The 16,256-nt window shown below is 38.1% G+C and overlaps 1 protein-coding gene across 13 annotated transcripts in view; it reads left to right on the top strand.

Moving 5' to 3' along the window:
* Positions 1 to 16,256, top strand: part of ADD1 (adducin 1) — a 63,258-nt gene that overhangs the window by 24,953 nt on the left and 22,049 nt on the right. For all 13 annotated transcript variants that reach the window (XM_042052860.1, XM_042052859.1, XM_042052856.1 and 10 more), the window contains exons 2-9: positions 5,875 to 6,087; positions 7,349 to 7,511; positions 8,654 to 8,805; positions 12,841 to 12,921; positions 13,334 to 13,483; positions 14,440 to 14,583; positions 14,738 to 14,836; positions 15,215 to 15,391. In XM_042052860.1, coding sequence (XP_041908794.1) covers positions 5,893 to 6,087; positions 7,349 to 7,511; positions 8,654 to 8,805; positions 12,841 to 12,921; positions 13,334 to 13,483; positions 14,440 to 14,583; positions 14,738 to 14,836; positions 15,215 to 15,391 — 1,161 coding nt within the window. In that variant the 5' untranslated portion in view covers positions 5,875 to 5,892. The remainder of the gene's footprint in view (positions 1 to 5,874; positions 6,088 to 7,348; positions 7,512 to 8,653; positions 8,806 to 12,840; positions 12,922 to 13,333; positions 13,484 to 14,439; positions 14,584 to 14,737; positions 14,837 to 15,214; positions 15,392 to 16,256) is intronic.

Raw genomic sequence — 16,256 nt, 5'->3', positions numbered from 1 at the left:
TTTGAAAACAAAGAGCAGAGGAAATTCTGAAGATGCATAAGCTTGGGAACATTTGCTAAAAAATAATATAATTGTTCATGATATTGAGTACGTTGTCGAGTAAGTAGTACAGTCATGATTTACTTTCTTTGTTCTTTGACTTCCTAAGATAATGCCAGCTTTTCCTTTTAAAAGTTCAGTCGGAAACATTTGAAATGGCAAGAACAAATCCAGTGTCATCGGTGCCAAAATGCTGTCATTGAAAACTATGGAAATTGTAGTGCAAATCGTAAATAATTTCCCTATTGTAGTTATATTAATTTTTTAAGGAGAAAGTTTGGCAAATGTTATTCTAAAGTAAGGGAAAATCGGAAAAAGTACCAGAAGGTATCAGAATATTGAGTGAAGTGTTAGCAGTGCAACCTTTTAAATATTTTTGCAGACACCAAGTGATAACGAAACCTTTTTTTCCTGTAGATAGATGGTCTGCTTCCATACTTCCCTGGTCATCTCCCCACCAACTTAATTTTCACTCTAACTCTATTTGCAGTGGCTCACTTACCTCTCAGGGTTTTTATCTGCCCCACCCCAGTGCTGCCTGACCCGATCCATCCCTTCCTCTTCCTCCCTCCTGTCACCTCGTGACTTCCTCATGAAGTAACTTAATCTCTGTAGCTTTCTGCATTGCCCCAACTCTTTCCTGGACCATAAAATGACTGGTTTGCATTTTTTTCCCCTGTCCTATTGTGCTTGCATCCAAAACAGAGCTCACTTCCCTCCCCCTACCTGCACGCTGCCTGACCTGTCACTTGCATGAGATTTTTAGGTAACTTTTACTCCTCAAAGACTGCTGATTGCACAACAGGAAAGAGAGTGAGTTATTTTGCTTTTCTACCCCTTTGTCCTTTCCCAAGTAACTTCTTGTCAAATGTGTTTTCACCTCTGTTAGACATAGTGGCATAGTTCTGGTGTGAGTGGAGATAACTTGTTGCAAGAACTGTCAGAAAAAAATGGATACAAAACAAATTACTATATCATTGTCAGAATAGGTCTCAAAAGTGGCGTATTCTGGAACTGAGTGCTCCTGATCTTTGGTGGTGGTGACTGGGAATGCAGCAGCTGAGAAGTTTGCTGTTCATTTAATTTGCAGATTTGGCACAAGGTCCCATACAGGTGTTCTGCTTGCATGTTATTTTGTACAAACTGTAAGCTATCAGGAAGAAAGCAGGTTTGGGGTGTTTGGTTTGTTTTGGTTTTTTTTTCTTCCTCTCTGAAGTAACTTGCTTTTTTAAGGTTTTGATCAGATAATGCTCTGAAACTTAAAACAAACCCCAAATTGTAGTAGGTTTTTTTGCATGTGCTGTCTTGTGAAGAGGCACTGTATTTTGAACTTTTTAAAAAGTCTTTCGTGTTTCCTTGTCACAACCTTCTTCCTGCTTCTCAGAGTGTATTTTTATTCTGACTTGGTCTCAGCAGACTTAAAGCTGTGTTGATGTGGAGAGCTGTCCTCAGTCCTTTGGTGGGAGGGAGCCTTTAGCTCAAATTCCGTTGACTGAAGTCCTAGTAAAAAACTATTTCCTCAGGGTGTGGAGCAGCAAAAAACAACCCATTACAACTTACCACAAAACAAAGCCAGCCTTTAAGTGATTGCAAAAGGTTTTTTTTTCCAAGGAATGTAGTTAGCTGGTCCCTGCTAGTGTACGTATTGTGAGGCATTTTAAATCCTTCCAATGTTCACATAATATTTGTTATGATGGTTTGGTTAGAAACACTGAACCTATAAGCTATCAAAGGCATAAGTACTTACATTTGTCCCAATTTCCATGCATCAAAATGAGTTTCATATTAAAGTTTTAAATACGTTTATTATCTACAATAAGATCCCAACCCAGATCAATTTTGGGGCTTTTAGTTATATAATTTTTCAGATTTCAGGGTGAGGTTTTTAGGTACCCTTAACTTATTGTAGATTCTTACTGAATATTATTCACTGTCTTACCTGTTTAAATTTCTTTGACTATATATGCATCATCTGAGTACTGAAGAATGCAAGTTGCTTGAAAAAAAATTAAGACTTTTCTTTGTGGATGTTAATGTGAAAAATTTTATGGTCTTTCTGTTCTAAAGCTTTATTCTTTTGTTTAAATTAAACTCTGTAGCACAACTCTGTGACATTCGTCTTAGGTGAATCCTTTAATGAAACTGTTGGGTTAGAAAAGAATGGGGAGGAAGGGGATTTTGAATAACAAAAGTAACCTGAAATACTAATAGCAATTTCAGAATGTTTTTTGTAAACAGTGCTCAGTACCTGTAAATGAGCTATAAATTTTATAAACCTGGTTTCCTAAAAGTATTTCACAACCAACCTGTTTATAGCAGTTTTGCACACACATCCGCATGCCCCGTGATAAATACGTTGTGCTGCGAGTTGGCTGCTGGCTCTCCTTTGATGTGCTGGTCCATTGACCACCACAGTGTTTATGTGTACATAGGTATTAGAAGAATGGATGTAATTGTTACTAAAAGGTGCTGTTTGGATTTTATCACATCTGTTTGTTTTCCTTTGCTCCCCATAGTAATAGATCCTGTTCCCTCTGTCTATATTTGATATTAACTGCTTCTGGCAGAAGGTTTTTTTCTGTGCTCTTAACATTTTCCATCCATGGCTTTTTCAGTTAAGGGTGTGGCTTTTTCTGACACAGTTGTGTTAGAATAGGCTCTCACATAGAAACACTTATCGTGGCAGAAAGTCCTCTGGCATTACAGCTTATCTTACTGGGGGGCTGTAGTGCACTGTGTCAGAAAGAAACTGTCTGTACTGAAGTGTTGTGGGTGTGAAGACAGGCGGTTTTGGGTTGGTTTTTTTGTTTGTTTGGTTTGGTTGGTTTGTTTGTTTGTTTGGGGTTTTTTTGCTGCCTGGGCAGCCTGTTGTGATTTTCAGTGTGACCTTCCAGTTTACAGAACCACTGGCCATTCCCCATGTGTGTTCAGCTTCACTGTTCAGATTCCTTTTATTTATTTATTGGTATTCATATTACTGAAGCTCTTACTGGAGAGTTCATCATGCCTTACTCCCAAAGAGTCTTTCAAGGAAATTAATAAATAAATTTCAGTGGCTTTGCAAAGTGTTGTCACGATGTCTGCTTCTAGTTCAAAAGTCAATCCCTTTAACATCAGTAGCTGACAGCCATTAAAGCAAACAATTATTATTACAGTTATGTTAAAACAATTAGTAGACCTTGCTGGGGAGATGCCATTAATTTTGGGTGTCTGCAAAACTGAGCTATGAAATAGATATTTAACCTTAGATATAAAATGATCTCTGAATGTTAAACATTGATTTTCATGTGAAATTATTGCCACTACATAGTGGTGAAGTAGTAATAGCTTCCCAAGACCTTCTTGAATGCCATCTTGTGTTTGAATGGAGGAGTAATGCAAATTTCACAAGACACTGTGATCCCATTTTCATGTTCCCTTTGCAGGCTGTTAGGGACCAGCTTCTCTCCAATGTGAGTAGAAAACAGTGAATAAATTATGTGTGTCATTCATTTGGAAATACGTTTTGGTACTCTGAAAGTAAGATGGAATTAGTGTAAATAATTAAATGCAAAATTACGTTTGCAGATGTGAGTACAGTTTAAATACGATTGTGCATGCACATAAACAACATGACACTTAAACAGAGCCTGAACATCAAATGTCTCAGCAGGCAGGAGCAGGCTGTTGTCTGCTGGTGGTAAGCTCAAACTTCTTCCTTTTCTTATGCTTTGCTTTTAAGTAAAGACACATTTGTGGCTGTTCTCTGCAGAGTACAGTATGTCTGAACTACTTAAGTGGTTCCAGTTGTCTTCACTTGCTGTTGTGCTGTTTCTAAACTCCCAGATTTTTTTTGATAAGCAGAGGCTGCTGAAGTTCAGGCTTTGATTGGGCCAAATGAGCTGCTACTGTAAGAGAGTAAGGCACATGTTTGGGTCTGCAAACTGTTGTTTTTCAACAAAGCCCTGGACGCAGAGGCAGAAGTATGGCTGATAGAGCTCAGAAGGTTGTAAAAAGTGTTCACAGGCCTTCAAAAGTATTTTTGAGGAAGGAAGTGGCAGATGGTGCAGCCTAGAGGTTGTAAGGAGGAAAAGAACTTGGAAGGAGTGTATTAGACATCTGAAGCTGCCAAAGGAGAGGTCTACTTTGCTGTACCTTCACTTGCTTAAAATTTCCTAGGTCTAGTACCCTAAACTGTTTCCCTTGCGGATAAAAGCATTACTTCTTCTTGCTCCACCCTTTTTCTCCTTGGGTGAAGGAAAGCGAGCAATTTAAAAAATAAAGAAAACAATCAACCATGATGTTTAAAGTCTAAACTTTAAAATTAAGTATTTGAAACACTGCAGAGGTGTCTTTGTGTGTTTATTTAGTAACTCAGTGGGTGGAAATCGTTGAGCATTTAAGTGCTAACATAGATTTTCTTAGTAGTATCCTATTCTGCAGAGTCAAGGAAAAGACTATTTTGCTCATGGTGTTCAACTGTCTCAGTTCAGTGGTTTGTTCATCCTGATATAGGAAATGAGTTGAATTTTGAAACTTCTTTCCTAATGTAAGAATTAAAGAGGATGAAATCTGCTAATTCTGGAGTCTTGAAGTTGATAATTTTCTTCATTGCAATGATTTTGTTTAACATAATCTGCATTTCAAAATTTATGTAAACTTGCCTTTTCTGTGTGCATACACATCTGAAGTGGTTGTAGCTAATAAGCATGCAAATAAATTACTAAGCAAATTAAAACCAGTTTAAGATGAGTCCCTAAGAAAAATCTAAAAATGGCAGAAGAATGGAGACGTATATAAGAACTTACTAATATAGATGTAGATGGTGAATAATTACTTAAGATATATACAGTCTTTTCTACTTAGTTGTAATTTGATATGTCAGATGACCAGGAATTGGAGGCTTGAATCTCAAAGTGTTGTGAGGGTGGCTTTATTGAACTGTCTTTTTAGTGGAAGGCTTCAAAATTCTTCTGAGAAGGATTTTGGAATGAGGGTTGTAATACTGTGCCCAGAAAACTGGGATAATGTTACACAAAGGAATTCTTGTGAGTGGAAGAAGGAGGTGTGTATGAGCAATACTGGCTGAGCTTTCAGCCTTTCTGGTAGATGCAGGCAGTTGCTGACTACAACATGTTAAACTGAAAGGAACCCTGATCAGGGAGTGAGGGCTGTGTGTGTCTGTGCTTTCCAGATTCCAAAAACCACATGCTAATGTAGTGATGTGCATGTTATTGCATGGACCTAAAATAAATGTGAAAAGCACACTTTGGGTTGCAAAGTCAGGATTTCTGTGTTTGTATCCAGAAATGTGTTGGCAGTCCAAGCATGTTTTGGTGAGGCTGATTCTTCGTATTAATGAACATGTGTAATATACTAATTTCAGTGATGATTTAATTTCTGATTTATGCAATATTCTTTTTCTTATGTCTGCTTTAGCTTTTTAAGAAAAAATGAAAAGGCAAAAGCCCCTAACCAATGAGTTTAGACCTCATGTCTGGAACTTCTGTAATTGTCTCTGAGAAGGTTTGAAGGACTTCCATGCTTCTAAATATCAGTCTGGCCAGACAACTTAAACAAATTAGTTTAAATGGGAGCTCTCATTTTAGTTTTGTGTTGCATGAACTTATGTAGCATATTAGACTTTTCACATATGCTAGCCTACTTTTCTGATCTTGTATATTAAGATCCTTTTTCCTACTCTAGAATGTTGCTCTCCACTCGCACAAACAGGGTTTCTCATTTGGGAAGATGTGCTAATTTTAGATGGATTTGAACTATTACTTTGAAAGTAGAAACACATGAATATTTTCCTTGCTTGATTTGTTTATTCCTCTTCTCTGTCCTTCTTCACAGGTTCCTTAAAACTGTGCTATGAATGGTGATTCTGGTGTGGGGGTGGTGACTTCACCACCTCCAACAACAGCCCCTCATAAAGAGAGGTATTTTGATCGAGTTGATGAAAATAATCCAGAATATTTGAGAGAGAGAAATATGGCACCTGACCTTCGCCAGGATTTTAACATGATGGAACAGAAGAAGAGAGTCTCCATGATTCTTCAAAGCCCAGTAAGAAAAAAAAAATGCTTCATCTTTAAAGTGACAACTTTAATACCTTTATTTTTACTAGCAGTACAGTATTGGGAGAATTTTGTGGTATCTTAGATCCATCTATTCTTTTTTCTTGTTGGCCTTTCCTTATTTTTTTCCTCATGCTATCTGTTTGAATTTTTATGGTCTACTCATGAAGCAGCTCTTCAGTGTGGCTTACAGAATTCTCTATATAATCATTGACATTTTTTTCGTATTTTCCATCTAATCCTTGTTGAGACATTTTTTCACTGGTTTCATATATTCGTTTAAATGTGACTTTCTTCAGAGTAGCTTATACAAGGCAGGTCTGTCCTGTATTCAGTTTTTCTTTTGGGATTTGGACATATGAAATATTTTTATATATCTCTTTCTGAAAGGTGCACAATAATGAAATATGAATGATTGACATTTAATATTGAAGATGTTCCCTTGGGGAGAAAGTACACAAACAAGATTTCCCAAAATGACATTTGTTCCATTTGTAATGATTAGTGGGTGACTTTAGATACAAAACATTACGTGACATAACTTCATTTGGAATAGAGATGTGGTGGTACATTCACAATATTTCTATTAAGTCAACCCATTTGATTTATCAAAATATTAATAAATCACTTAACTAAAAAATAATCACTTAATGATTGCAGTAGTTCTCTTTTGGTACAAATTCCAGCCTTCTTGTCAAAAGCAGGAGCTATCAGCAGTGGTAAAAACTTGTTTTCTTCCTTCCAAGTCAAAATATATTAAAAAAAAACCCAAACAAAAAAACCCCAGGAAAAATATAAACAAGCCCTACAAGCCCTCATCTAAACAGGTTTTAGAAATTTAATGTTCATTGTTTTCTGTGTTCCTGGATGCCTTCTTGGCGCTCAGTTCCCTGTGAGCCACAGTGACAGATTTTCTTTTCTGGTTCTGCTACTTTTACTTTCACATTTTGTGTTCAAGTCGATTGTACATTCTCCTCCTTCCAGAAATTCGTATTAGCAGGCTCAAAGACTTTTGGTGTTACTTGAAGAGAGAATGCTGGAATTTCCATTAAAAAAGCCCCGAGTGACTCATATAATTGGAGCTCCAGAGAGCAATGTTTTGAAGTTACAGTATGCACCAGTAATTCTGCCCTGCGGTGTTTTTCAGAAGAGGTGTAGGATGGTTCCATCAAAGTGCTAAATAGAAGCTGAATATGAAAGGCTGAAGTTCATTTAAACATGCATTACAACGTGCAATGTCTTGTTACTAGGCCTTTTGTGAAGAATTGGAATCCATGATCCAGGAACAGTTTAAGAAGGGGAAGAACCCAACAGGTTTATTGGCTTTACAGCAGATTGCGGATTTCATGACAACACACGTACCAAATGTCTACCCTGCAGCACCTCAAGGCGGAATGGCTGCGTTAAACATGAGTGAGTGCACCTTCAGTGATCAGAGCTGAATTAATTTTTTTCTTTTCTTGAAAGGCTTAAAATGAAGGCAGTGTGAATGAAATAAAAAGTACTGTGAAGGTCAAATGCTATTGTGTTCTGCTCACACGAACACTGAACACATGAATAGATTCGTTTCTAAATGCCGCGGTGGTATGCAATGTGATTCATGTATATAATTTATATCAAAAGCTATTTCAAGGATGATATCGTAATTGAAAAATAAGCCTGATAAGTCAGTCCTAATAAAAATTTTAAATATTTAAATATTGCTAATTACCACATGGTTTGTCTGCAGGAAAATAAAACACTGGTTAGTAGTCTGGTAACAGTGAAGGTCTTTAGAAACTAATTATTTTTGCCATTGAAATACTGTTTGCAGCTTTCTCCTGTTAAGTGAAGCTTTAGACAAGAAACATCAGCTAGCAAAACAAAGAAGGAAAAAACCCAGAATGTGCGAATGCATGTACACACAGGTTTTGTGTTAAGATAAAATAAATCCTTGCCTATGTTCCAAAATAGATCTTTAGTTTTGACTGTAGCATGGCCTGGTTCTGTTTTTTCACAGTTACTTTTAACCACATTTCTAATTTCACTGCATAGTGTGTATTATTTACCATAATCTTCTCTCTAGCTTGTACTTAATTTTTATTAATTAAATGAATCTGTGTGCATCTTTTTAGGTGTGTAATTATCCTTGTCAGGAATATTCTGTGTCTCAAAAAGTGGAATATTTAGGATTACATTTTGTCTTTAAACTATGAAGATGTATTTTACATCTTCATGATTTTTTTACATCTACATGATTTTACAAATCATTGGTTTGAGAGAGGAAAAAAATATTTTGCTAAGGAATGCACTGTGACCTTAGCACTAATTTATAGTAGGGAAGGAAATGAATGTTGAGTCTACCAAAGTTGAATAACTTTGCTCAAGATTGTCAATATATTTGTGTAATATAAATTATTACATTATAGGAATGAGAATTTGCTGTCCATTTCTTAGGTCAATATGTTCATATAAACCAGTAAGAACAACCACTGTAATAGTGGTGCATGTTGCTAGGTTTGAACTGATACTGAACGCAACCCACCTTGTGCTTTTTTACCCGTTCTCCTCTTCAGGTCTTGGCATGGTAACACCAGTGAATGATCTGAGGGGATCGGATTCCATCGCTTACGAGAAAGGGGAGAAGTTGTTACGATGTAAATTGGCAGCTTTCTACAGATTAGCAGATCTCTTTGGCTGGTCTCAGCTTATTTACAATCATATAACAGTGAGTATTGAATCAACAAATAACTGAACCAATTGTTTTAACATACAAGAGAATTGCTTCCCTTCCCTATCTGTCATTTTCTCTTTGTGTGCGAGAAGAGCAAAGTGGTATTGAAAGCAGAAGAACAGTAAAGAGATTTGTCATTGCATCTCAACTTGCATGTCAGCTACCGAAATCTGAATAGAGTTTTAAGAGAGTGTACATGAAAATTCTTAGGATGAAATTAAGACTCCCAAAAGACTCAATCTTTTAGTGTCTCAAATGCTTTGAATAATTGTATTTCTTTGTTTTCTTGCTTTTTTTGCTAAGTACTAGAATATCTTCTTAGTCATTTAGTTGAATTTTATAATTCAGGTACCAGCCTTTCTGAAAAAGAAGCCATAGTATTTCTGAACATGAGCGAGCTACTCAGCTTAATGCAGCGTGCCAACAATTTTCCTTGTGACTGAGTAATCACTGGCATCCATAAAAATAATGACAAGGAGGTCAAATCAAGGAGGTTTTATACGCCAGAAGAATGATCAACATGAATCTCATGAGTAAAGTCACAGCTGTGGTGTGCAGCCCTGTCAATTGTTGTCCTAACAGAGCTGAATTGTTTTTTATTCCACATAGTAGAGTTTGTCCTTTATGTATTTTCAGTTCTTCTAGTTGCAGTCGGAATGAAATACGGTGATCTTGTTTTTACAGCTTTTTGAGATTTCAAGACGTTATTTGTGAACAGATGAAGATGATAAATGATATATGTGCAGGCATAGGATCGAGGCAGTATTGGTTAGATCATTCGGTTCCTTTTGTAAGAGAACATTTCCAACATAATGGATCTTGTAAACAACTCTGTGCCACCCCCAGATTTTTCATATGTTACAGGAGGATTGGTTTTGTAAAAGGGACATTAATGCAATGAAAAGATTACTGGGCAAGCAGGTTTGGAAATGGCTTTCTAGTGTGAAGTTCAGCCCTGGGAATGTTTGTACATTTAGATAAAAAGATAAATGTAATGAAGAGCAGCATGTCAAGGGAAGGGGTTGAGGCAAGGGCTTGTGATTGGGGTCGAGTGCCTCAAGTTTGCTTTCTTTGGGGAGGAGCACATTGCAGATATCAATAGAGGAGATACTGGTTGAGGTGGAAGACAATCAAAGCACTTGAAAAATGAGATTCTGGAAGTGTTTTAGACACTTCTGAATGGCAGACGTACTGGAAAGCTCTTGGTTTGTCAGCAGCAGTCCCAAATCATAGTTCTCCTGTCTTTTACAAACTGCATATGTTCCAATGAACAGCATTCTGAAAGGTGAATGAAAAATCATATCTTCAGAAGCTGATATAGAACAAGGTTGTTATGTTTATTAAGTAGTACTAAGACACCCCTTTGGAATGTGGTGAATGCTACCACTTCATGCAGTGCTGGTGTCTGACTTCAGGTTTTCACTCTTTTTTGAGTGGATGCTGTAATTACTGGATAATTGCATTCAAGTTAAAAGCTTGTGCCGGTGCACTTGTGAAGTAGGAGAAAAGGTACAACAGCCTTCTGTGAGGGTCATAAGCCTGTATATTAAAGGAGAATGGCATATACTCTCGTATTACAGCTGGTTAGGGGTCAGTAGCTCTGACCGAGGAGGAGGTGACCTGTCCGGAGAGATGGTTCCAAAAGGAATTGCCTTCCCGAGGATCGGCGTCTTCCCTTAGCTGCTGGCTAGGAGGGCCCGTGCAGAAGCTGTCAGCTCTTTAGTGATTGTTACAGTGGGGATTCTGTAACACGATGTATCAAACAACGAGGCCCATGGAAAAGAAATTTATATGGACTGATTCTTTCTAGATGTTTCAGAGATGTTTATTTCTCCAGCCGCATGGCCGGGGCTCTGCTGAGGAACTGCTCAGTCATGGGGCCTGAGGGTCCTTGCCCGCGCAGGGGAACACAAAACAACCAATGGGAACGAGGCTGACCAGGGGCTGGGAAACCCCGTGTCTCCCCCCAGAGAGGGGCCCCTCTCCCAGAGCTACATGGTGGGGGGGAGGGACCCCAACAAGTGATTATCAGCTCGTGATTTCAGCTCAGCTCTGCAGGGCAGCCTTCAGGCCAGACCAAAGAGAGACGAGAAGCCCGTGTAGCTGTTCCGCACGAGGGAGCTTTATTGGCAGCTTTATTGGTCCGTACTCTGGTGAAGGGGAGCCAGGGACGAGCCCTCTCTGCCCTCGCAGGGGCAGGGGCCTGGCTTTATAGGGATACAGGGGGTGGGGTCAGAGGGTAAAGGCCAATGGACTACAAAGGATCTGCACAGGGTCTCCCAGAGGATTCTGGCTCTGTCTTCTTCTCGCCATAACTGAAGAGTAGCTGCCTTCCCAAGGGGGTCCTGCTGGGAGATGGCTCAATGTCCTTATCTCAGCAGATGTCCCTTCAGGGCGGTGGTTGGGCATACCCTACACTCTCACAATTCCTATCTTGGCATATCAGGGAGTTGGGTGGAATATTGTTGGGTTTTTTTTTTGGATCTTTATCAATCACTGACAGTTACTGTATGCAGAATTGTTCAGACTGATGCAGTCTGATGCAGAAGCAGAATTACAGAGCATCAAGAGCTTTCATGCCAAGTATAATAATGTTGAGTACACTTGGGTACCTCCAGGGTTTTCATGTCAAGTGCAATAATGTAGAGTAAACTTGGGTGCCTCCAGGGTCAGGCAGAATTTGAGATTACAGGTTTACAGAAGGTAGACATCATTCACCAGGTCTTGGTTTGCTTTGAGGGCATGAGCTGTTTATTGGATCTAATCCTAAAGCAAAGTGGTTTGTGAGTCTCACTGTTTGTTTGTCTTCCATTTGAGCTTTCTTATTAGCTTTTGGGGAATTTTGAATAATACCTGTTTTTTGTCTTGCATAAATAACTAAGAGATTTTTCTAGATCATTTACACTTCTGTAATTGAGAACTACTTTGGTGGTTCATAAAAGTACAGGTTAACTTCAACTGACTGCTTTAGTTTAAGGCTCTTGTGCTGTAGCATGTTCCCAGCTGATTGTAAAGGAAACTAGAGCTATGCTAGAAGCTTTTGCTTGACTGCACAACTACTTATTTTGATTTTTTTTTTTGCCCTGCAGTAGAGCTGTAGCAAAGCATATATGTATTTAGTGTTGCAAGTAGTAGAAGACTTGAAGCAGAAGCAGCATAAAGTAGCTGCATCTCAGGGATATGCAAAACTCATAAATAACTTTTAATTAAAAAACCCAAGCAACAACCAAACAAAAAACCCAAAACCACAATACAAACTACCCAAATGCTGGGTAGACTCATAATGAAGTAGGGAGTTGTCTCATGTGTCCAGTAAAACTTAGGAAGCCTAATAATTCACCATCAAGAGTCACCTCAACTATCTAGACATCCTGTACTTTTCATTGTACAGATTTTAAGATACGCATCCCAAGATGTGAATGCTTTGAAGCCAAAATTATTTTTATATTATAAACCCCTGATTGTATGAATGAGATGAGAGCAAAAACATAAGTGAAGGTTGGGATACTTGGCAGAAAATCTGCAAGTGTGCTGTGCTGCTCACAGATGTCTCACAGGAACCAGCATCCGTGATGAAACCCTTCTTGGCATCAAGATATTTTGGATCTGTGGGCCAAATTCTTGCATTTTCTCACAGCCTTCTATTTCATACCCTATGTTTTACTAGGGTAGAAATACAGTTGAAATGTAAACTCATTCAACTAAACCAATTCACTTTTTTCCCCCATTACTCTCAGTATTGTACCTTTTATCCATAGTGGGTGAGTTGTCATTATAACAGAGTATAAGGGGTTACTAAATTCCACCAATCTGAAGGATTCTGGCATGTACCTGCCATCTCTGTGTTCAACATGAGTTAATTAACTGTGCTGTGCTTTATCTGTTGTAGCATACATGAAAGTCACATTGCATGTTATAGGCATACTTGCCCATTCACTAATCAGGCTGTAAAAGTAACTTTAATGGTTTGGAGTCTTGTATGCTTTAATAAAATTTTCCTAGTAACTCTTATTCTTGTTTTATCCTTAGGCCAGAGTAAATTCTGAGCAAGAGCACTTCCTTATTGTACCTTTTGGACTCCTCTATAGTGAAGTCACTGCATCTAGTCTGGTGAGCAATTGCTGATTTACATAGCTGTAAAATATTCTTGTATATATGAATATATATGTCACTTTAAGTTTTATCCTAGAGAATATTTTACTCTTGTGTAATATGTTTAAAATACTTTTATTGAACATGGCTGGTTTTGGTACTGCTGAGGTATCTCAGAGAGATTTCTTTGCCCATGTTCACCACCAGGTGTCCTCCAGCTGATCTACCTGTAAAGAGGTGTTGAGTCATTTGGTCAGTGAATGACCTCATGCCCTTGAAAGCTGCTGGCTGTTGAGCCCAGCTTTTTGAGGGGAACTTTAGGCATTTCAAATATAGATGATGACACTAGTTTTAGAGCCCCAGTGGTAGATGCTGAATTAACTCAGTTTTTTAAACTCTTGATTATGAAAATAACTCTTTCCAATCCCAGGTTAAAATCAATATTCAGGGAGATGTGGTTGATCGTGGAAGCACTAACTTGGGAGTAAACCAAGCTGGTTTTACGTTGCACTCTGCAATTTATGCAGCTCGACCTGATGTCAAATGCATTGTCCATATCCACACGCCAGCAGGAGCAGCGGTAAGCTCTGGGTGTGTCCTGTTCCCCCACCCCTCCCAAAGGGAAAATAGATGGGTTCCCTTAATCATAGATCTGCTTCCTTTTTGGAGGGCAGAGAGCCTTTTAGTCTGTCTTCAAATATGGTTCTCTTTGAATCAGAACCTGTCCTTACTGGGTTGTTACCTGAATGGTCAGATAGTAAATTGAGTTCTATTACTGGAAAATATTTATTTCATTTATGTGTGTCCTTTACCACAAAAGACCAGATCTTTTGACAGTGGGTCATAAAAGCTTGTTTTGTATTTGTATTTTGTTGGTTTTGTAAAGCACAGTTTATCAAGGTTTTCTGAAATATTTGAAACTTTCCCAATATCTCTTTGGAGCAACTGATTGCAAGTCAGTTCTGCCTCTCTGGAATATTTTGAGAGTGACTTTCAGTGTTCACATTCTGATGATATTTTTTTTAAATTAATTGATTAATCAGGTTAATACAACCATTTTAAGGGTAAATGATCGAATTCCTAAACTTGTGAATTACAGAGAAGCCTTTTTAAAAATATTCTTTAACTTTACCTGTAGTGCTGCAGAATTACCTGTGTCACCAAAGTTCTTCTTTTGGCATGGGGGCAGGAGGGGGAAGTAACTGAATGGAGTGAAAGGAATGAAGCATAGAGTTGATTTGGGGGTTTGGTGGTTTCTTTGGGTTTTTTTCTTGAGTCTTTTTATACTGATGTTGCTGTCATGCAAAAAGAGACATATGGAGACAGACCCAAAATCAATGTGACTTTTGTATCCAAACCAAAAGTTATCAAAAATAGTCTTTGAGGATGGAGTATAATGCCACTATGTATGTACCATACCTGTAGAGATAGATTCATATAGTACATAAAAATGTATTTTTATTATTATTCTCATCAGTGTATTTTTTCACTTTTTCTGTTGCAAGAAATCAAATCAGTTGTTTTAATATTTCTTAGGTTTCTGCAATGAAGTGTGGTCTCTTGCCAATTTCACCTGAAGCACTTTCTCTAGGGGAAGTAGCTTATCATGATTACCATGGTATTTTAGTGGATGATGAAGAAAAGGTGGTTATTCAGAAAAATTTGGGGCCTAAAAGCAAGGTCAGTAGTTACATCGAGAATCAAAGTAAAAAGGAGGGGGGGGCAGTGTGTTTGTGTGACAAGTATGTTCTTTAATCAGTAGCAAATGTTCTTTAATCAAGAGTAAGAAAATACTTGACATACTGGTGTTAACTTTCTTTCAATGTCTCCCTAGGTCCTTATTCTCAGAAACCATGGTTTAGTATCAGTTGGAGAGACTGTTGAGGAGGCTTTCTACTATATTCATAACCTAGTGCTTGCCTGTGAAATACAAGTAAGAACTTCAAGATGTTATGGAATAATACAGCCTGCTATATTAACCTCCAGAGTAATAATTGCATGCTTTACTGGTTAAACTCTTGATCTAAACTATCACAATGATGTGTGATATCACTATATTGTGGGAGGACATAAAATTGGTTTCACTGACAATATTCCAGTATTGTATCAAAACCATCAATTTGATATATGCTGCCCATTAAGACAGGTATTTTCAAAGACTTAAGACGACTGTTACCCAAGCATATTCATTTTTTTAGCTTTAAAATGAACTAGATTTCTTCTGGGTTTATGCCAAGTTTTTAGGGGGTTTTTTGGTTGTTTTCACCCCATCCCTCACAAGAAACTTAAAGATGACTTTATTGTTTTTAAGGTACGTACCCTGGCCAGTGCAGGTGGACCTGACAACTTAGTGCTTCTTGATCCTGGGAAGTACAAAGCCAAGTCTCGTTCCCCTGAGTCTCCAGCAGGTGAGGGTACTGTATCCCATCCAAAATGGCAGATTGGTGAACAGGAGTTCGAAGCTCTTATGCGAATGCTTGATAATCTGGTAAGGCAGGCCTTTTTGTCTAATTTTTCATATGATAATGCATAAAATGTATTATTTTAAAGCTGCATGTAGTTGGGATAGTTTATACAGCTTGCAGCCTGTTCTTTCCCAAGGACTTGGACACAACATAAAAAGCAGGTGTCCTTTGTACAGATTTACTTCTTATTTGTAATCTGATTGTTATTGGTGAGATCCGAGGAGATCTTGTGGGATTTGGCACTTCCAGCTACTGTGGTGGTTGCACTCAATCTGTATTTTCCCCTCTTCCTATCCCCTCCTAAAATGTGTAAAACTGTTAATGTCTTATCAGGTGTAGGGTCCAGCATAATTTGACTTTGTAAGACTCTACTAGTACCTAGAAGAGCCCAAAAGACAGACTTCAAGTAAATAAAAGCCTTCAGATAAAATGCTTTCAGTAAGACCCCATCTGTAATGAATGACCAGCTACCAACATTTACTGTCCAGCTTCAATGGGAAAGATGTGGCTGGGGACAGCAGACTCCTTGTATCTGACTGGTACCTTCGGTAGATTCAGTTGAATTTCAGTTTCTCTAGGAAATACCAGTTTTATGTTTCTTACAGCAAATAGAAAGCAGAATCATAAAAGAAATTGCATTGTACTCACTAGGAATGTAGGACTAAAAAGGAGCTTTCAGTCATAGAATACAGACCCTTAATATTATGATTAGCCACATATTGTATTGCGTAGTTAATTATATTAGGTGGTAGATAATTACTCAAGATGCATTTTGGTCATTAAAAGTTGGAGCAGAACCGAAGTAAGGCCTCAGGAGTGCTTATTGCATGAAAACTCCAAAGAAAGCTAAGTCTGCATAGTTGGGGCTGAAGCTTCTTTACAGCTATC

The sequence above is a fragment of the Corvus kubaryi genome, unplaced genomic scaffold, assembly GCF_017639235.1.
Source record: "Corvus kubaryi isolate FWS band 111438036 unplaced genomic scaffold, C.kubaryi_AGA036_p1.0 split1-131, whole genome shotgun sequence".
NCBI classification, from domain to species: domain Eukaryota; kingdom Metazoa; phylum Chordata; class Aves; order Passeriformes; family Corvidae; genus Corvus; species Corvus kubaryi.
This window is presented reverse-complemented; position numbering and strand designations above follow the sequence as displayed.